The following is a 23550-nucleotide window of genomic DNA, read 5'->3' on the forward strand; positions in this document are numbered from 1 at the left end:
AATTTGATTGACGTTTCTCACGAAGTCACTTTTCACTACATCCAGCTTGAGATTTTGAGTTCAATGCTAGGCTTATTTCGAAATTTTCCTCTTTTCTGCACTATGCTGTCATTCCATGTTTGATTATGTCCTTAATTTTAAAATAAGGGGGAGGGTGTATGTCAATTTATTTTCTAATATTCTGTGAATTCGGGTAAGAGTGTCAAGAAAAAAAGTATGAAAAATTTAATGTTTTGATACAATTGTGTCGTACTAGTAAAACCAGATTCCCCCCCTGATTCCCCCCCTCTTTCGGGGGGGGGGGAGGTCCGAAAGTTTTTACAAAAAGTGCATGAAATAACAAACTATTTAAGATTGCCAATGTATGGCTTAAAACCAAAATGTACAGTACATAAAACACCAAAAGAGATGATCTGTATTTTCAGGAACAATGTTTAGTTTTGTGTTTTTTCTTTAGCAAATAAGCGTTGCGACGAAAATTTTCAGAATTAGATTTTTTGTGAAAACTGATATCTTATACCTCATGCCGAATGGTGCTTTGGTGAATGGCGAGTACCAAGAAGGACTGTTGAGATCTTGTCTTTGTGCTAAATTAATAGATAACTGACCAAAGTTCTGTTAACAAAATGCAAAATCAATCGCAAATCTTCCAAAAGCAACAAAAAGTGCCCCCCCCCCCCCCGCACAACTTGTTTGGCTCTTTTGCATATTCCGTGTGCATAATATTGTGCATTTCCGTGCTTTATCCGTGTATCAACACCAACGAATGTTTTTTTTTTTTTTCGTTTTAACTCCACAATCAAGATTTTTTGTGAGCTGAATTTTTGTTGAAAATCACATTTACATAGAAATATAAATGTCTTTTGTTCCTAACACATATGTTTTTTTCCAGCTGAAATCCGATGCTTCTGTAATCAGGCTGCCTGCGTGTCCACGGGCTATATGTGCAAGTCCTCTGCCCAGTGCTTTAGTGATGTGGAGGGTGGCATCCATGGCTGCTTGGAGAGGAAGAGATGTAACGGGCTGAGATGCTGCCGGGAAGATATGTGCAACTACATCCATGTAGATATTCATGTTCATACACATAGAGCACCCATGGCTGGTGAGTGTTGTCTTATCTTGTTTTTGATCGTGTGCAGCTGATGTGTAGTATCTATTTGCTAATGTTCAGCTAATTCAGTTTGTTGGGAGGAGAATTGGACATGTGATTTTTGTGCTAGTTTAAATTTTTACAAGCCCGTCACTGCAAAGTTTCTGAAAAGGGGGGGGGGTCTACATTCTCAATTCATATAAAAAATTATTTTTCGAGAAACAACAAAAGCCATGCCACATACGTGTGAATACATTGTATGCAAAAAGGAGGGGGGGGGAGACAATTGCTCCTTCCTGAACACCTTAAATAAATGACCTGAATCTTTAGATTTGCGGAATTCCTTGTTTTTTTTTCATATATATATATATATATATATATATATATATATATATATATATATATATATATATATATATATATATATATTGAATGAGTTCACAAAAAAACTAAATAAAAAAAACAAATACACACACACTCTTACAAAAAAAACTTTGTATTTTTTTCTCAGGATGATTCGTATTGTTGACTGTTTAAGAAAAAAGTAATAAATGAAACCAATAGCAGATGTAAGTAAAGTAAAAAAAGAATGTAAATAAAGCACAAAATCTCAGAAAAGCAAGATGCTGTATTTTCTTGAGAATTTGCTTTATTTACGGTGGTTTTTCACTTTGCTCACTTTGTAGCACAATGCTTATACAATGCTAATTTTTCATTCAATAGCAGATGTTTAAAGTTTGCTATTCAATTTCAGAACTGCTATAAAATAACTTAAACCTACTTTAACACATACAACCGAAAGATCGCATATGTTATTTTCAATGCGCAATCTTTCTGCATCATCAGCTGAATCGGATTTTTTTCTACATTTTTTTTTTCTTACTGATTTTGTTTTTTAATTCTAAAGTGTCCTAGTTTCAGATGACTATAAAGTTATTTTCTTAATATCTCCCTCCTCCCCTTTCAAGTTTTTTGTTTTGTTTCAAATCGCAAGAATTGTAAACATAGTTCCAGAAGTGAAATAATTGTTTTTTCTCATTTCAAAGCTTCATCTTGTAATCAATAATTTTACCAGGATAAAAATCGATTTTTTATTGTGATTCAAGCATGACTGTTAGAAGATTTTATGAAAATATGTACTACTTCTGTCGTTTTGGAATGTACGATCTATATTTTAAGCTTGATTTTCTAAAACATTATTCAATCCTTGTATTCAGGGCTAATTTTTTATAGAAAATATTGTGGGAGCCTTATGTTTAGAACTTATTTTGATGTGTAAATATAGCCTGAATTCCACCAATTATGAGAATATTCAAACAAAACTGAAAAGAAATGTGGGAGCTTAGCTCCCATGAGATCCCATTGAAATAAGGCCTGCTTGTGCTAATTTTTCCATTACAGCGAGAGATTTTTTTTTTTTTTTTTTTAATTGAGAGTTGTTTAGCCGGCATGTCTAAATGCAATACATAGTATGTAACTGTTGCTGTAGTAAGATGGCTGTTGCATAGATGGCGCCACTGAAATCCGATTTTCTTCGTGCTTTCTAGTACTTCAACTATTAAATAACCGATACGAGATTGCATCCCCTTTGCATTGCTTTTATTCTAATAAACCATGGTTGTCCACCAGGAAGGGTAGAAGGGGTCCATGGCACAGACGGCATAATTTATTTATTTTTTTTTTTGGGGGGGGGGGGGGGGGTGGGGGGTGATTTGATTTGGCAGGGTGTTAGATCTCATTCTTAACGGTAGTACCCGGCATTTCAGGTGGGTGCGCCATTGTTTTTGGAGGGGATGGGCACTAGGGTGGGCCGAAATAAGCCGAAAAATTTTTTTTTTCGAAATCAATTTTTGGATAGCGCGCAAAAGTTGCGTGATGAGCTAGTTAGCACTCACAAAAAATTTCTTGGATATTAAAAAATATCTAGCCGGCGCTATTTGACACTAAAAAACCGAAAAAAATGAGAAACCTGAATTTTTGTCGAAATTTTTTTTAAAAAACTAAATTCCAAATATGTTGCTGGAATACACCGAAAATGTTATATAATGAGCCAGTTCGAGCCCATAAAATGTTTCATTGATTTTAATGAGCATTTAACCGCTCCTTTCGGACATCAAAAAATTGGAGAAAAATGAAAAAATATTGAATTTTTTTAAAAACCATTGTGAAAATTATTTTTCAAAATTAAATCATAGACTAATTAATTAAATAGCACTATTAATCATAGTAATTATTATCACTCAATAATATCATACATTTTCTAGAATTACATATAAAGATAATAAAATTTTGAAAAAGAATTCTTCAAATTTGATTTATAATACCTCATGCATAATGAATATTATTTTTTGGAATACTATTGTCCCTTGTTATCAAATGATGGAAGTTCTTTCCTAGCTTGAAGTTTGGCACGAATGTATCCATCTTGTGCAGTTTCACCACAAACTTATATTGCAGCTTCGGTTATTAGTTTCACACAACGTTTCACAGTTTCCCGAATGTATTTTCTTGAATCAAACAACATTGTTAACAGTAGCTGTTCAGGATGAACGAAATATGCATTATTTGTTACCTTATCCACTTTTCCAATAGCCATTTTTCTTACTGTCCTTTGATCAATTAGAAATTGTTTTTCTCTATCAGGGACTTTTGCTTTTTTTCTGCAATTACACGAATATAAATGTGCGCATTTGCAGGCACAAACGTCAAAGTCGTAGCCTCTGCTTTAAAGTTGCCTAGCTTTGATTGTAAAAGTTGCGTCTTTATATTTTTAGCATTTTTTGTTGCGCTATTATATTTAGAATAATAAGATAAAATCATGGCAATCACTCTTCTTATCGAAACAAGGGGAAGGGAAGCACGTCCCCAAATATCAATAACTTTTTTTGCAACTACAGCGACCACACTTGCTGAAGATGGTTGCTTACTTCCTTCTCCCTTTATTTGCATCTTAGTGATTTGATAACATCTGATAATGTCCTCATATGTTGGAAGAAATAAAGCATCGGGAGGAAACACATCTCTTCCAGGTCCAAATAGAAGACTACTTGTGCTTGCTCGCGTTACTTTTTTTTTTTCGGGCGTTCTACATAACAGTCGTGTTGCATACAAAACAAAGATAATAATACAATGACATTCGAAATGTCCGGCTCCCGTTTAAAAGACTTCAGAGAATTCACATTTTTTTTAATACTCAAGGGCTCTATTTGTCAAACATATATAAAATAGTTATAACATAATCTTAGGAATAATAGAAGCAGTTGAGTGCCGTTTATTATCCAGGAGAAACAATTGGAACCAAAGATTAAAAAATTAGCATCTTATGTAACTATTTTTTATTTGAGTGTGTGCATTTTTTTTAATTGGCGTACAAATGTCGCATAAAATTGATTGAATTTTCACTGTTTTTTCTAAGTAACGTATTGCGTAACATTTCAGTATTTACTTATTTTGAAATTACTTTAAAAAAAATTTTTTTTTTCATTTTTCCCATGTGTCAGTCTTAAAGGAGCGTAGCTAAATATTCTACGAAATGTATAAAAGTCTTTGAGGATTTCAACTAATTCACTGACAGATACTTCTAATGTTTGCTGAAACTAGCTTCAAACTTTTATTTTTAACCTCCCCCCCCCCCCCCCCCATTTTCTTTTTTTTTTTTTTTTTTGAAAAAAAGTAAATTTTTTTCAGTTTTTCAAGGTCAAATAGCGCCGGCTAAATATTAAACAAATTTAGCAAAATTTTTTATGGGTAATAACGGGCCCATATAGCAACTTTTCCGCACTATCCAAAAACAGATTTCCAAAAAAAGTTTTTTCGGCCCACCCTAATGGGCACCCTTGAATTAACTGTTCTCTCATTTGCTGTTACAGCTAATGTTTCGTTTTAAAATATTTTTGAACTCGTTCTATGCATTAATTGGAGCAGTGCTTTATTGGGGCTCGCTATTAAACTTGAAAAATGCACCAGTTAAATTATATAGTTAACAAAATGTTTCTTCCGCAGGTGCTCTTGGAGAAAGTCTAGACACAGACTCTGAAAGGATAGCAATCATGGAGTCTGCTCTCCGGAGGGAAGTCTGGTTCAAAGCAGCAGTCATTGCTGTGCCCATTGGGGGCATGTGCGTGTTGGTGCTCTTGGCTGTGGTGGCTGCGAGGATGCTACGACAAGATGCCATTCGCCAGAAAAGACTACTAGAACTGCGTAGGATTTACAGTTATTCCCTCAAAGACACTTTACTTCCTTGGGGCAAGGAGAAAAATACTACTATCGTCTAGTCTCTGTGTTGTATGTTAATGTTTCAAACACTTCCACTATCAACAAAGAAAGTGAAAAGAGCTTTTAAAACAGAACTGTGATCTCTTGCAGTCTGAAGAACTTTCTGTCCTAATTCTACGCACACATTGTGATATTCGTAGATATGAAAATGAGCCCTAGCTGTGCCTTACAGTTAAGAGGTGCCTTACAGCACGATATGAAAACTTTTTTTCAATGCTTGTGTGAACGTGACAAGTATTTGTCATAGTGATATGTTCCTCACTGATTGAAAAATATGCAATTAATTCTGTTGCTGGATTTTATTTTCATTCACGTTTGGTCTTTTTGAACCTTTTGTGTGCATATGTGAGAATTTGTATATAGTTTTGTTCAGATTAACGTCATAAGCTTCAGAAACTGAAGTGGTGGACATTTTTGTGTATGCATGTGTGTGTGTATGTTCATAGTTAAATGTGTTTCTAGAATATTTGATACTGCAAGGAACATTTGATTTTATACTATTTTATAAAGAGCATTTTTGTGTTGTTGGTACATTTAATATACATAAAGAAACCATGAAGAGCTCAATATTTTTCACTACAGTACTTTGCAATCAGTGCTGGGAAATAATGCATCTTAGAGGTTTTTTGTATTTTAATAAAAGTTGCGTGATAGATTATTATTAAAATATTGTTTCCAAATGCAATGAAAAATCTGTTTCAAGCATACAAGTTAAATAACAAAGGTTCCACAAAAATAATTTAAGGCAGAGGTTCCAAAGTATTTCTGATTTGCAGCACCTTTTCAAGAATTAGAGCTTTCTCATAGCACCCCAATCTATCTCTAATATATACGTATATATTGATGCTATGGACGCCCCGTGGCACCCTGTTTGGGAACCTCTGGTCTAGAGCTTTGAGCAAACTAAACATCTTCATGCATAAATTATATTAGCATCCCAAAATAAGATGTCTCACTAACAGTGGTGTTCCCATAGGATATACTCCATATACACCGCATACTCTCAAACATTTTGTAGACATATAGTGTATACCCTCAAGCTTCACAAATTTTTGTATTATGACATATTAGGTATACTAGGTGCTACTAGTACCGTCTCTTGCCCCAAGACAGAGGAGAGGTTTACCTACCATTTGTACTGGTTATCTCAAAACTTTCAATTTAACCACTTATATTCCTTTGCTTCTCACTATCTCAATTGACAGTAGCTTAAAAAGTACTTGTTTATGGGCTGACAGTAATCAAACACAAAAAGTTGGTTTTTGCCCAATGAAGTTCAACGTTTTTGTTTTATAAACTAATGCTTGAAACAGATTGTTTTACTTATCAAATAAGTTAGTTATTTATTTACAGTGGAGTCGCAGAAATCCGAATTAATTGGGACTCACCTCACCTAGGATTACCTGGAAAAGTTTTCCGTATTTAAAATTTATGCAACTCCAAAGACATAAGGAGGAGCGCCTTTTTTACTTCCTTGTATCATGAAAAAAAAAACTATTGTCTTCACAAAAAAAAATTATCACTAAAAAGTTCAACATGAATTTCCTTTTAATTGCTTTTTGACAAATTTTAACCTAATTTTTCTTGATATCCATACGCATTTGTCTGTGCAAAGCAACCAAAACATAATCAACCTCTCATTATATTTTTTATTATTAACTAAATGTAGTCAAGAAGTTTTACAGCTGCAAAATATTTATTTTCAGGTTTTAATGAAAATCAAATTTTTGCTACTAAAAAAATAATGTAAAATATAAATGAATCATTTCGGATAAAGCAGAACCTCAGATTTTCAAGACTCTACTGTACTTAAAATAGAAAATTAAGATCTTAATCACACTAGAAAAATAAATGGTAACTCTCTTTGTCACAGCTGTGCCTTACTGTATTTTCTCAGAATGTTCCATCGGCACAATCCCATACTATGTAAATTTTATATTAGTTTTTGATTGCAAATTTATTTATGTCCTTTGTAAGAACAAAAATGTTTGTAAAACATTCTTTTTGATCTCAATCTCTGTTAAAGGAATAAATGCATTGTTAATTTTTTTTTTAATAATCCAGTAATTACTGCAAAAATGCTGTTCTACTTTGTTTTCTTGACCTAGAATAAATTTTAAATTTGTACTTAATGATTTATTTTATACTTAAAAACATTTCTTTTATATATTTTTGCATTTAACGAATTAGAGTGGGAAAAAGCCAAAGCCTTTTGAATAATACCATGCATTTCATCTTTAGAAAATGTTTGATACGTTTATACTCTTTGAAAGAGCTGAAATTTAATGTGTGAATGTAAAAAGTTTTGCTTGTATATTATATTAATTATTTTGGTGATAAATTATATTTATTGAAAATCTTTGAATTGTGTTTGATTCAAAACATAACCATTCACTTTTACAAACCATCTGATGTTTAATTAAACAAGTCAAACACCTGAAGTAAAATATCATTGAAGAGCAATCATATGCCAAGGTAGTATTTGTTTTTTTTTTTTTTTCCTTTTTTTCTTTTCTTGATTGCACAAGCAAGTGATCTTTCTCAACAAAAGAGAAGACTAAAAACACTCAAAAAGTACTATGTGCAATAAACGTTGAATATCATCGTCTAATTATTATCATGGTATACTTGTAACGTCAGTTCGACACCACTGCAGCGGAGCTATCTATAGCAGTGGTTCCCTAACTGTGGGTGCTTGCCCCCAAATGGGTGATTTAACTGCTCAAGGGGGTGATAAATCTGTGAGAGGTGATAAGAAGGGGAAATTTACATTCAGTGTCTTCCTCCTCATCCTTTGGTGAACTTAATCAAGATCACGGGAACTATTTCAACATTCATCGGCAAGTTTGGTATTCTTAAGGCAAATATTGGTCTAAAAAAAAGATTCAGTTTTAAAAGACCTTTAAAAAAGTGCAGTGGCAGATAATTCCTGAACTTCTTAAGACAAAATCCTTTTTAGACCAATTGAGGAGTTAACTTTCAAAACGGGTTATATCCAGTTTTATCATTTTTTGACAAAACGAAAAACACGTTTTAAGCACAAACACCAACTATTAGAATTTCGAATTTCTCACAATGTTTTGGTAGAATAACAAGTGACTATTGGCATAAGTCTAGTAATTTTTCCTCAATTTTACTAGACCTAAATTACCAATTTTATTTTTGATATATTCTTTTTTGGTGTAAAACAATGGATATCATCCCTTTTACTAAAAAAAACATGCATTTTCTTCAGAAATAAGCTTTATTGGATTTAAATAAAATATTCAACAGTTTTTAATATATACACAGCAAAGTTTTCATTTTGAGTCTCTACTTTATCCAGGAGTTTTATTTTTTATGGAAATTCGAACGCGGTCTTTCGCTGTATTTCCCCACGCAACCATTCAGCGTAGCGCCGAAAGAATCGTTAAGCGCAATATGCCATTTTGTTCTCACTAGATTTCATATCCTGAATAAAATGGGGACTCAAAATGAAAGTTTCGCTATAGAACTGAATCAGAAGTCTTTTCTGGCCACTTGCTGCGAATTTTTTTTTTTTTTTTTTTTTAATTTTCAGGTCTGCAATTACGTAAAGAGTTCCTCAAAAACCCTCATTTTTCCAAATGCCTCTAAAAACTGTAAAACAAAAAAGTGGAAGCTCTTCTTTTCAGGGAACGTAGTGCTCAGTAGAGATAAGACGTGCTCGGGCTCTAGAACCGAAAATAGCTTTCGGGCTTTAGCTCAAGCACAGATATTCAATCGCCAATCTCCGTTCAAATTCAAAGCAAATAAACATTTTCCTACTGTGAGAAACTGAAAGGAACATTTAAATCAGTTCAATCAATATCAAATTTACAGCCCCCCCCCTCAAAAAAAACAAGTAAATAAATTAATAAGCGCTAATTTATAGTGTTTTTTTGCAATAACTATTGCAATATGTCATACAGTAATGCATTTGAAGTGGAGCATTTTAATAAAATTTAGAAACTTCTCTCTGTTAATGAAGAACATTTGACGCAACATTTTTCATTAACAGAGACTGTAGAAGGCTCGGTTTTTGATAGAAGAAAGTTTCCTTCGGGCTCGAATTTTGGTCCGAGACAATATCGCTCGGGCGGGCCCGGGCTCGTCTCTAGTGCTCAGTGGTACTAATAAACTGTTTAAAAAAAAATGAAAATTTTTGAAATTGACATATTTGAGAAAAATCAAAAACATTATTTTAATTTTTTTTTCTCAAAAGACTGTGAAAACAAAACTAAAGCACATATTTCAAAATATTGCATATGTTGTTAAACAAGAAAAAATTTGCTTTTAAATAAAACAAACCGCAACAAAATATGTTCCACCGTTCCTGAGATAATGTACTTTAAAGATTTTAACGAAAATCCTGAGTGAGAAATCATGACAAGACTGCCATCTTTGGCGGCCTGTATTTCGGTCCAGGAATTTTTTTAGGCTAAACCAAAAAAAAAAAAAGATTAACATTGCTTGCGATTAAGATTCCATCGTAAATATAGAATCTAAATCCAAGTTGTGATGTCACAGGCATAAAAGATTAAAGAACACTTTTTTCGACCGATGCGTGAAAAGACATGATGTGCAGGGCTGCGGAGTCGGAAGGAAAATGGCCGACTCCGACCCCGACTCCGACTCCTGGATTTTGAAACGTCCGACTCCGACTCCGGAATGTTTTTAATTGTATTTTTAAATTCCCTCTCTCCTTTCAGGAGAAGGGGGGAAACCTTTAAACAGAGATTAAAATATTAATTCCTTTTTATGAAAATTTCGCATTTTTTTTGTAAACCCAAGATGCATACAACGTTAGAAATTCAATTTAAAAATCAAATTTTCTAACAGTTACGAGTTTAAAAATGAAATGACTTAAAAATTCCTTTAAAAAAATTGAAAAGGATTACCTTGCCCCCTTTAATATTTAACAAATAGATATTGATCAAATCGTGTGTTTTCAATTTTTGAAAGCTGTAATTTGAGAGGAAAAAAGCTTTTTTTTTTCCTAAGTCCAAGTTCTTGAGAGGGTGTGGTTTGCCCCGGGTGACACCCATGTGGTAGGTGACACCTAAAGTTAATTTCAGAGTTTATAAAAGGTATAAATACTTTAATTCTGAAAATTCTCCCGATTATATTTTAAATTATATTTCATCAATAAAATTTCAACGAAAATAGGGCACATATACGTCAGGAGCAAATTTTACACAAAATGCGGCGGTATACAGATTTATACGAATAGTTTTTACTATACCTATATTTCTTCTTCGCTAAATTTTTAATTTCAATTTTATTGGCTGCTTTAGAATTAACCTTAATGTGAAGATTTTAAGATTAACTGCAATTATTTAGTATTGTAATCAAGAAATCATTTATACTTATTTTGCTCCAAATTTTTTAGTGAGAACCGAACTTATAGAAATAGTCTTAATAAAGAAAAAAAAAACATTAGATTATTTCATCGGATCTTTTGTATTCGTGTTTTCGCGCAAGAACTTATTTGAATTTGTCGATCACTCTCAAAAGTTTCCACCTGAGGTACGGGCCCCGACTTACTAAGTTGTTACGTCCCTTTTACTATTTTATAACTGAGATCGAACAAAACACTATATTTTTATTTTTATTTGAAATTGATTACTTGAAAATGTTAGGCGATAAAACTGTTTGCTGACAGTTGCTATATATTAGTTAAGTTAAAAAGCAAGCAAACTAGGGGACGGCTACAGAAAGTTCGATAAGCACTCAAGCTAGCTGATTGCCATTGTAGCAGTTATTTTTTTTCATTAGTAACTTTTTATACATGTAATCGAACCAATTGCTAGTAGTCAGTTTTTAAAAAATGCAATGAGAGTCAGTAAAAATGAAAGACAAAAAGAAGCCCGGAGTCGGAGTCGACATGTTTTCTAACGACTCCGACTCCGACTCCTTTACCCAAAAATTAGTCCGACTCCGACTCCTACTCCATAGCCCTGATGATGTGTTCAGCATTAAAAAAATTGTAAAGAAAAAAAGATAAATTAATTTGAATATTGGCTTCTTGAATTCAAATTATGTTTTTCGCAAACACGAGTGTGTGTGCATGTAGGGGTGTGTGTGCATGTAGGGGTGTGTTTGGTATGTGTATAGGAATTTGTATGTATGCGTGTGTGTTTGTGTCTGTATGCAGGCATGAGTATGTGTAGGTGTGTATGTATGCGTGTGTGTTTGTGTGCAGGCATGAGTGTGTGTGTGTGTGTGTGTTTAGTCATGAGTGTGTGTGTGCAGGTGTGGTATGTATGTGTGTGCGTGTAGGATATGGGCGCAAGCTGGAGACGGTTTTCGCTAGAGGAGCAGCATCGTGAGGCCGGTCGACGGTGGTGCTGCAGAGAATGCTGGTGGGAAAATAAAATGATAGGACGCCAAAACAGTCAAATGAAAGTAATAAGCAATCGTGATTGATCAAAAAAAAAAAAATGTATTTCTTAATTTTTTATGAATTTTAACATATGTTAAATTCAAAAAAATCCGAGACCATCGTGTTACAGCCCTTGTTGAATTGACTTGTATTTTACCCAATTCAATAGAAGCATTGTGTTTCTTAATTTTTTTTCTTATTTTTTGTTACAAAAGTTCATTTTATTTTGTTCACTAAAATTTTCATAACTAATCGACTTTTTGTATAAAATTATGAAACAAGGCAAGAACCCAATGTATTATTGGAATTTCTTTTTTATGAGAAATTTCTAATGCCGGTTTTCCGGTAACATGTTCGTTCGTGTAAAAAGGTATCACACACAGATCTTTCTTCTCAATGATTTTCTTCAAGCTACAAATTTTAATAAAAGCATTGTTACGGAAAGCTGAGATGAAGTGCTGAATAATAATTTAAATGGAGGAGAGCCTTCGAAAAATTGGAATTTTATGTCGAAATCTAAGTATGACGGTTAATAGTTTTTAATTAATGTATCTGCTAATTTTTATCGGAGGATTATGCTAAATAGCCAAACATAAAGGCGGAGAAATTAAGAATTTATCGATACCTGGTTCGATGGTCAGTACACTAGCGTTCGGAAAAATTAACTCTAACAGATACATACATAGATACATACGCTCAGTTTTTAACAAAATAAGATTAGTGTTATGTTAGTTTTATTAACTGACAATAATGTATTTACTGCTTCAAAATAAATTAATTATTTTCAATTAAGGGCTCTATCAATTTGTTTATTTAACGAACTGTCATTTTTTCAAATCGGTTTTAATTGGGTTAATCCTCTATGTCAGCGGTTCCCAACCTTTTTCTCTTTGCGAACCCCTTGGAACAGGAAAAAAAGTTCGCGAACCCCCTGATGTTGAAATTAGTAACATGTAAAAAACAATAAAAAACAGCATGTTTGCTTTCCATTTTTTGCAGCATTTGATTGCAATAAACAAAAATATAATTGTAAAATATCATTATGTGCAAACATTAATAAAAAGTTAAAACTACATCTACAAGAAAAATTATGAACAAGAAGTTTTATAAACCAACTATTTTTTTAAGCATACTTTAAATTGGGGAAAAAATCCTTAATGCGATATTTGTGGCTGTTGACGGAACAAAGAAACTGAAAGTTTGGTTCAATGTCTGACAGTTTGAGTCTTAAATCAGGCTCTGCATTCAATCTGCTTCGGTATTTATCTTTGAGATAAGTATAGGAGGAAAATCCTTTCTCGCACAGATATGTTGTACAAAATGGTAATAAAATTCGAATTGCTTTTTTGGACAAAACGGTATAGTCATTTCTTACACTGAGACAGAAGTCAATTAACGAGAGCTCTTTAAAGGTAGTTTTCAATGAATTATCACAGGATAACTCGATGAGCATTTCCTTTTCAGGTAATGTCAGGGTGTTCTGTAAGCATGGATTTCCTTCAAAAGGATTGCGTATCCAGTTGTTTGAGAGAGGGACGTTACGCCTATTAGGAAAATACTCGTCAAAAGTTAGTTCAAGATGTTGCAGATGTTCACATACATTTCTTTTAAAATTTCATCAAGTTTCATTGAGTTTTCTGATAAAAACTACTAAGAGAAGTGAAACAAGAAAACTCACCCATTTCCAGGCATTGGATCCAGAAATTCAATTTTTTTACCATAGCTTCAATTTTATCATATACAACGAAAATATTAACAACTGCACCTTGCAAGGATAGATTTAATTCATTTAATTTTGAAAAGATGTCAGCTAAATATGCAAGCCTTTGCATCCAAAGAGGATCGAATATGCAAGTGGACAAGTGAAATGGATGATCAACAAAAAATGCTTGGACTTCTGACTTCAATTCAAATAAGCGTGTCAAAATTTTGCCTCGGGAAAGCCATCTAACTTCTTTGTGAAGAAGTAAAGTAACATGAAGGCTTCCCAATTCCTCACAAAGCGCGTGAAATAGACGGCAGTTTGTGGCTCGTGATTTTATGAAATTTACAATTTTTACCGCATTATTCAAAGTAGCGGATAATTCTGCGGGAATACGCTTACATGCTAATGCTTGTCTATGAATGCAGCAATGAGTCCATTCAATATTCTCGTTAATCTTCTTTACTCGCACCACAAAGCCAACAAATTTTCCTGTCATTGATTTTGCACCATCCGTGCACACACCCACACACAAAGACCAATCTATTCCATTTTCTTCAAAGTAACTGTTGACCAGTTCGAAAATTGCTTCTCCAGTTGTGTTGATTTTCAAAGGTTTTGCAAATAGTACATCTTCTTTAATTGTATCGTTAAAAATATACCTAACATAGACAAGTAATACTGCAGCGTTTGCTACATCAGTCGACTCATCATGCTGGATCGCAAAATTATTCTCTTTTATTCTATTCACAAGTTCTTCCTCCACATTACTTGCCAAATCAGTAATTCTGCGTGATACTGTGTTGTTTGATAGCGGAACCAGGTCAATTTTTTTTGCTGACTTTTCTCCCAGCATAAACTTAGCAATATATTTAGCACACGGTCCAATTAAATTTTCTGCAATTGTATGTGGCTGTCCAGATCTTGCAATTCTATAACTGACTCTATATGAAGCTTCAAGGGCCATTTTACTATCTTCGTTGGATTCTAACAGAAACGTAGAGACGCTACACTTTTTATTATATTCCAATTTTCTTTTAAAATATTCGATAGGTTTGTCCTTGTGTGTCGGATGCTTTGTTTCGAGGTGTCTTCTCAGAAGTGACGGTTTCAAACTGCTGTTCCCTAGAACTTCGTTGCAGAGAAGACAAAGCGGTCTAGGTTCAGACTCTTCTCCAGTAAAATAAAAGCCCATTTGTAAATAGTCACTGTCATATTTTCGGTTTTTTCCTTTTTTCTCCCCTAGTTCACTTTTCTATTTAGTCGGGGGAGGCGGCAGTTCATTACAGCTATCTATTTCAATATCCTGTGTTGATTCGAAAGTTACTGCTGATGTTGAGGGTTGATCGATTGACTGCTTGTCCATTTGTCGCTCAACCAAACTACCAGTTTTCAACCATCGATCCATAACAGCAGAAAGTTATTAAATCATAAAAATTACCAACACGATTATAACTTCACAAACAGAGTAGCAAGTTCACGTAGCAAAACCAATTGCAAACAAAATCACTTGTTTTCAAGCATCTCTAAAGTATCTCTAAATACGTCTGTTAACAATTATTTCCCCAGAACTATGAGCATGCTGATGTTATATATTTTTGAAAACGAACAGATGGGTAAAATCCAGTAATAAATTTTAAGTTTGGAGCATTTTGCTGTCATGTCTGCTATTCGATGACTGAATTCGACGGAAATTCCAGAGTTATATTTCAACCAGATTAGAAATAATACCCCTATGATGCATTGTTTGAGAATTCTTTATATTTTTCAACATATGTATAGTATGTATATTGTTTGATTGACTCCACGCGATGGCGCCTTTTTAAGGTCATCGTGATCCCCGCCACAGCTTAATACAATGTTTCTGCATGGCGCCTCGCAATAAAGAAGGAAGGATATCTCTTTTTGGTGTCTATCGAAAAAAAAATGAGAAAATTTCTTTTTAACCAAGATTATAAAACCGCTGAAAGATTTTTTTTTTTTTTTTTTTTGAGCTTAATACAAGAGTCTGGAGCGTTTTCAAATTAAAAAAAAATTTAGTAACTATGTGTGCAAATTGAATATTTTATAATTTTTTACCAAACTAGGAAAAATCCGCCATTGCACCGAAATTTTCGCGAACCCCCTTCCTGCACCTCGCGAACCCCTGGGGGTTCGCGAACCACCGGTTGGGAACCTCTGCTCTATGTGATAAACAGATAGTACTTCCGATTCCGCATTCCCCCGCTTTTGAAGAGCGTGCAACATTGAATTCCCCTCCCCCCTTTAACTTCGTGCATGCTGCTATGGGGAGACAGACTTTTTTTCAAAATAAAATAAAATACCTTTTTTCTGAAGCTCTGTACTATCTGTTTCAACTACATGCAAGACTAGTTGGGGGAGGACACAGTCTCATTCAAAAGGATAAGATACTATAGGAGAGAGGGAAAACAAGATTCAGAGGGGTCTCTCTCTCCCTCTTGTTTATTATCCTCAACACCACTGCTAGATGGCAGCACATTAAAATCACTAAGGATTTTATTCGTGCTGCCATCCAGTGTAGAGAATGAAAACAAATTTTCTAAGAGATGCAAGCGATCAGAGGCTAATTCCCCTCCCCATTTTTTTTAAAAATGGGGGGCAGCCAATTTGATTTTAAAACTGAGAAAAAAAAACGAAAAACATTGCAGTATGAAAAAAAATGAAACGTAAGATAAATAAACAAAAAAAAAATTAAAAAAAAAATGTTTTTTTTTTTTTTTTCTGCGAATATTGCATTTTTCTTTGAAGAAAAATGCAATATTTGAATATTATTTAGGAACGTCAAAGACTCTTCGCGTTATAATTTACCTAGCTGAGGACCGCCGAAATGTGCGTTTGAATCATATTTTGAATGAAAATAAAGTTTGCAGAGCATAGTACGAACCTAAGACAAGTTTCTGTATAATAAAATATCTATAAAAGAAAGTCGTGTTAGTTACACTATTTATAACTCAAGAACGGCTGAACAGATTTGGCTGAAAATTGGTGGGGAGGTAGCTTAGAACCAACCAGGAGACGGACACAGGATATTTTTTAACCCATTCGACCGCGTTCCCGAAATATTTGTAACAGCAAATTAAACGTTTAATTAATTGTTTTGCTCTGCAAATTCCTAATAGATAGCGGGGTAAGTTAACTCGAGAGGGCGCTGGCTTCTCGCAATCACGAACTACAATATTACCCCAACTCATTGTCTTTCTTGTTTCTACAAATGGAATGGAATGGAAAATATTTTAGCACCCATAATATTATAACTGGTAGTTTTCTAAATTAGGTAATCCAAAGCATATCCATAGAGAAAGAAATGGTAATTAGGATGCGGTAATAATGATGTCATGATTATTATGACTAATTTCTACTCGTACACTTATAAAAATTATATTTACAGTGTATACCATTATAGTATTTTTACTTTTTGTCAGTCTTCAACGGTGGGAATTAGTTATCTAGAAATTTTGTACTTGGATTAATTTTTGCTATAAAATTCATCAGTAAAAGTATTTTTCCTGAAAAAAAAAAAAAAAAAAAAAACCTGATTTTGCACAAGAAAACCCGTTTTGTGATGTAAAATCTGCTTGAGTTGAGTCTTGAATGAACGCAGACGATTTGTAACCATGAGAACGACATAAATAAAAATACTTTAAAAACAAAAAAAAATAATAATAATAATAATAAAAAGGCCACTTTTTAATTCGTAATAATAATTTTCATGATCCATTAAAAAAAAAAAAAACTGCCCAGCTCTTTCTGTTGAACCATAAAAAAACGCCGAATTTTCCTTTATTTTCTGCATCCAAAAATAGAATAAATAAATTTAAACTTCGGACTGAAAATAAAATCAAATAATAACAGCAATAATTATTTCATAGCGAAATAACAGGACTACGGATATTGACTACGGCACCCACAAACAAATGAAAATTGGCACTTTTCAGAAGAGTCAATACAATATTTTTTTGCCCACCTAAAGCGTTTAGTTATTTTTAATGTTTTAATTTTTATAGATAACTTAAATGTAGAACCATTGAAGTAGTTATAACCAGTAGGTACTTTTTGAGTACTACGGCAAACCACATTGAATTTCAAAAATGCGATTGGCAACTCTGTCACTGCTTGGAGGATCATAGTCGGAGGTCATAAAATACCTAGAGCCGGAGTCAAGAGCTAAGTCGGTCATTTTTCCTCTGAAATTGGAGTCGGACTGGTTTTAAGACACAGGAGTCGGAGTCAGTCACTTGCTCTCCCAGCTTGCATTGGTGCCAAAGCTGCGGGGTCACAGTCGGACTGATTTTGGGGTCATGTACCGAAGTCGAAGATCGTAAAATTCTAGGGGTCGGAGTAGGGAGTTGGTCATTAATTTAAAACCGATAACACAGCCCTGGTAAAAAACATTTGCGTTTTGAACTCATTTTAATTTGATTTGTCATTGTTATTTTTACGGAAGATTGAACTTTACTTCTTGAAGCCAAAAATCAGCACACTGTTTTCAACTTTTTTGTGCCGAAAATTAATTTTTGTTAGAGTTAAAAAATTTTTAAGTGTTCAAAAAGTACCCTTAAAATAGCTAAAGCAAAAAAAGAACAAAAAAAAAAAAGAAAAAACCCTGCTCTATAGATGTTCCTCATCAAAAGGTTTTTCCAACAAAGTTTGTTTGAAGCAAACCCGCCTTTAAGTTAGGAATCTATATTCACTTTTTGCTTTGCCTGTCGGCACTAACGTTAAATGTATTTGAACTGCTCAAAAGTGAACGAAACATTGTTCAAATCAAAAGATATTTTTATTAAATGTTCAATAAAGTTTGTTTGAGGTATATTCGCCATGAAGGTCAGCATTCAATGATCGGAATATCCCCTTATCTGCTTCAACTACAGCTAATGTCTACTGAATAATGTCCTCTCAAGTTTTGTTTGGATGTTGATATGTCCCTTATGCATTGTGCTAAATATTGCGGTTGTGTAGCTCCGAACTAAAAAATAAATATCCCTGCATAAATAAATAGTCATCGAGTAACTCGCCACTATTCCAAATTTTTATGCTCTTCAGATATTAGCAGTTTGGTTTGAAAATAAACATATCGTTGCCATCCGATTGCCATCCTTACTTCCGTTTCCAAATATTAAAATGTTTAATTTAGGAAGATTTTCACCTGAATTGTCATTGTTTACCTCAACATTTAATTCCGTTGTTGTTGCTGTTAGTCCTCATTTGTTAGCAAAACTAAACCAAAGCTCCAGTGACTCTGAGCATATCGAGAAGATAGGCTGTATCCACATGTAGACCCTCTGAATCAAAACAGTCTAGAACGAGGTCCGGTGTAGCCTGGTATGCAGTACACTGTGGACATGTAGTACAAATTTTAACTGTCTTTGTATGTCATAGATGTCAGATGACCACTGCGAAAACAAGATATGACAGTCTGCTCCTGTCTGCTGCAGCTGGGAGACAGGGAACCAACAGGATGTTTTCCCTGGTACCAGGAGTGTCCAGGTAGGACTGTAGGGCTACTAAGATTAATGAAGCGGGAATATAATTCTGAAGGAGTCAAAGTGAGAGAAGACAAAGAAGACTGTGCCACTTTTAGCAAGTCTGTCTGCAATCTCGTTGCCACCTATGTTGACATAGGATGGGACCCATTGCCAATGAATTTCCTGAGAGATGGAAAGACTTTTCAGTTTGTTCAAATAGCCCCTCCAGTACTGTCACCCAGCCCATGCATATTTGAAAGAATTTTGATGGCACTTTGGCTAAGGTTCCGGTTTCGTTAAGTAACTTAAACAACCTGCGAGCTGTTACATTACAACGAATGCAAAATTCAGTCTAATTTTGCAACATCATAAACAGAGATGTCCCCCCCCCCCCAAAGGGAGACAGCGTACCCTGTTAAAATGCTACGAAGCATCCCTTCATGATTGAAATTTCAAAAAATAAGACAATAACTCCCTGAAAATGCGATTAAAATTACTTACGGCGTAGAAAGTTTCCGTAAGCCCCTTCTTACGGGCAGTCCAGTCAAAATCCCTCAACGATTTCGTTTGAAACATAATTCTAGGCGACACACCAACTTCAAATTTTGAGTGTAAATATTTAACGCTTTTAATTTAATTATTTAACGTATGCGATAATGTTTTTATCTGTGGACGTGGTAGTGCTTCCTGCCAAGTCAAGCAAAAAGAGGAAAAAAGAAGAATTAAACAAAAGGACAACCGTACAATCCTTCTCTAGAAGAAATTCATGGCACTTTTGACCCCCTCTAACTTTGTTGTGGATAAAGTTAAAAAACTGAACTTTTAGTGACTAAGAGATTAAGTGATAGTGAACTATAATAGAAAACAAGTTCCTTCAATCACTAATCATATACAAATGAAGGGCCACGAGGAAGAATGATCATAGTCCACCATGCTCAAATTTCCCTCATTACGTTTTTGAGCTTGAAATCTCGAATCGTTTCCAAGTTAGCCCCATTCTTCCCTGTTAAAACTCACTCACTATGATGATTCTTGCCTAAATAATATTTCTCTTGAATACTGTCTGCAATAATCTACGTGTTTCCATATTTTAATCAGAGTTTTTTAGAAAAATGGATTTTGATCGTTCTTCCACGTAGCCGTTCAAATCATTGCTGTTGAAGTTCTTGAATTTTTGTCACTGATAGGATCATTAAAGATGCAAGGCACTTCAGTCACTCAAGATGAAATTTTAAAATACCGTTAGTATTTATCACGTAATGGAAAGAAAAATTAAAACATTACGAGATTTAACTCAAGTGCAGTAACTTTTGAGTGTTAATTAGTTATCCAACGGATGGTGCTCTCTCAAATATTCTTCTCTGTCAAATGCGATATTCTTCATTAGTCAGTCGGCGTTGTTACATTTAATTACAAATGCAAAATATACAAAAAATGGCGATGACGCAAAATTTCTCGAATGCACCGACTTGTAAATTATCGAAATAGACCGTAGAAGTTAGTAAAAAAATATTTTTGCTTTCCGAAATTGGGGAAACATTTCGTTAAATTTTAACGAATAAAACAGAATTCGTTAAGTTCATATTAATTGGATTGTCTACTAAAAACTCTGGTAGTGTACAAAGATTAAAACACTTTCACAGCAACACATTGTAGCACTGTATGCGCTACATCTATTGCAATTAGTGGCATTTCATTTTCTTCGGATCTCTATTCAGAACAAAATATTTTTTCACTTGTCTCATCCCTAGATATGAAAACAATCGGAAAACCGGAAATTTTCCGAAAAAAAACGGGAAAAAAAATTTTTTTTCCGAAGGAGTAAATTTCCACTCCGGGAAAAATTGAAAAAAAAAAAAAAAAATCAACTTTTCAGGGTTTTAATTGAAATTTTCAGCAAAATGTTATTAGAAATTTTTTCCACTTAAATTCGGATGCAATTTCCTCCCTCCCCCGTTTTATGTTAAAATACTGTCTAACCTTAATGCTAGTTTTTGTATGATAATATAATTTGCATATAGATCAAAAAACGTTTAGTAATACTTTTTGCAAAAAAGCTTAACCTTAGTGAAGAATATATTTTCCTTCTTCATGAAACAAACAAGCATAACATCAACCACCAAACCATGTTTCTGCTGACTGTGCGAATCAAATGTACAGTGTTCGGCAAAAAAAAAAAGGGGGGGGGGGTAAGATTTTCCATGAAACTTTATTGAAAATGAATAAATTAACAAAACACAAAAGATAATAATATGAGTAGACCTTTAGCAATCAATAAATTTAATTGATTTCAAATTAGCAGCCTTTTGCAGTAATATAGAGATGCAACTGCTTATTGAATTTTTCATTCAAGGGCCACAAGTCCTTTAATCAATCCTATTCCCTATAAAGCAATTGATTTAGAGACTTCAAACTTATGTGTAGTTTAGGGTAGACCTTCGACTCCTAAATAGGCCATACAGTGTAATAAGTGGGATTGAGATCTAGCGAGTAGAGCGTCCACTCAAAAGGTAATATCATATCAAAAAAAAAAAAATGCGCCTTACACCACTCTTGTCTTTTTGCCAATATGAATTGGTGTGGAGTTTAAGGAAAATGTTCAGTTTACATTGCTGAAGAGCTCTTAGGCCCACAGAAGTATAATAACTTCAAAAATGTCCTTCTGGTTCACTTTTTGATTCATTTTACGGCCCTCATCCACAAAAAACTAGTATGTTGTGGCCATCACGAAACTTTCTTCTATATTTTTCCATTTTCTAATCCCTCCCCATGCTTGATGAGGAAGCAATATTCCTAACAAAAACAAAATTACACATGCAAAAACTTGACGACCATCCCAATGTGTGAATTATTGTAAAAACAAAACAAAGAGCGAAAATTGAAAGTTACTTTAAAAGCCTTACTTGAATTAATTACAAATATTTTATTTATTAACAAACATAAGATGGCAACAGTTAAAAATTTTAAATCATTGAGATAATATTTCCGATCATTTCCATACAATTAAAATCACGAGAAATACGCAGACGACAATCTATTACGATTTATCTTTCTTATTGTTGCATTAATAAAACTATTTTTATTCGCAAAAAAAAAAAAAAAAAAAATCAACACCTCTTGGAGCGATTGGAGTCAAAATTGAACCAAAGCCTGTTTACGTATGGATTCACATATATTCCAAATTTCAACTAGAACGTAGCATTACTTCTTGAGATAGGACACTCACAATGGAAAAAAAGAACGGGCGTTTGCGCAACCCCCTTTTTAGCTGTTGACACCAAAATAAAATCAGCTCTTATACCCACTAAGGGCTACTTGTCAAAAAATTTTTGTTTGATTCCGTTCGTTATTTCTTGAGATACAGCAGTCACAATTGACGACAAAAAACGTTCTATAGCTCAACCCCCGTTTGCGTTATTGACACCAAAATTGAATCAGCACCTGTTCCTGTTAATACCAACATATGGACCAAATTTTGTTTGATTCCGCCAGTTACTTCCTGAGGAATAGCAAGCACGCGTAACTCAAAAAACGTCCCATTGCTCCACCCCCCTTGGAGGAATTCGCGCCAAAAACCAATGGGCACAAGTTCACATAGGGGCACATATGTGTACCAAATTTCGTTCGATTTCATGCAGTAGTTTTTGCTGTAGAGCGGCCACAAAAAACTGGTCACACACAGACGTGACACACACACACACACACACACACACACAGACAGACAGACATTTTCCAAAAATAGTCGAAATGGACTCAGCACACCTCAAAACGTTCGAATCCGTCAAAATTCGAAATTCGAAAATTTGCACGAATCCAATACTTTCTTCTATATATTAGATATAGAAGAAAGTAACTAGAGTTTTTTTTTTTTCGCTCGTGCTGATTTCATCACAAACCAAGCCTGACTTCGGATTTTGGCGATATTTAACATTTTTTAAGGTGCTTGGCAGACCAGTTCTTATTGTTCTGGGGGGATATGAGCTGGTTGAATACTATCTCTTTCAGCGTGGCCTTGCGGCCCGTCTCAAACGTTTTTGGGATCTTTGGAGTCATACAAATGCGTGAACTTTTTGGAACTTGTAAAACTTCTGTTTCAGCTGTTTTTACTTTCTTCTACATCTAATATATAGAAGAAAGTATTGGATTCGTGCAAATTTTCGAATTTCGTATTTTGACGGATTCGAACGTTTTGAGGTGTGCTGAGTCCATTTCGACTATTTTTGGAAAATGTCTGTCTGTGTGTGTGTCACGTCTGTGTGTGACCAGTTTCTTGTGGCCGCTCTACAGCAAAAACTACCGCATGAAATCGAACGAAATTCGGTACACATATGTGCCCCTATGTGAACTTGTGCCCATTGGTTTTTGACACGAATTCCTCCAAGGGGGGTGGAGCAATGGGACGTTTTTTGAGTTATGCGTGATTGCTATTCCTCAGGAAGTAACTGGCGGAATCAAACAAAATTTGGTCCATATGTTGTCGCTAACTGGAGCAGGTGCTGATTCAATTTTGGTGTCAATAGCTCAAACGGGGGTTGAGTTATAGAACGTTTTTTGTCGTGAATTGTGACTGCTGTATCTCAAGAAATAACGAACGGAATCAAACAAAATTTTTTTT

The 23550-nt window shown here is 34.2% G+C and overlaps 1 protein-coding gene across 1 annotated transcript in view; it reads left to right on the top strand.

Moving 5' to 3' along the window:
• LOC129226491 (BMP and activin membrane-bound inhibitor homolog) overlaps positions 1–7701 on the top strand; it is a 44044-nt gene extending 36343 nt beyond the window's left edge. Inside the window, exons 2-3 of the mRNA XM_054861102.1 lie at positions 893–1102; positions 5093–7701. Coding sequence (XP_054717077.1) covers positions 893–1102; positions 5093–5364 — 482 coding nt within the window. The 3' untranslated portion in view covers positions 5365–7701. The remainder of the gene's footprint in view (positions 1–892; positions 1103–5092) is intronic.
• The last annotated feature ends 15849 nt before the right edge of the window (positions 7702–23550 follow it).

This window comes from Uloborus diversus, chromosome 7 (assembly GCF_026930045.1).
Source record: "Uloborus diversus isolate 005 chromosome 7, Udiv.v.3.1, whole genome shotgun sequence".
In the NCBI taxonomy this organism is placed as follows: domain Eukaryota; kingdom Metazoa; phylum Arthropoda; class Arachnida; order Araneae; family Uloboridae; genus Uloborus; species Uloborus diversus.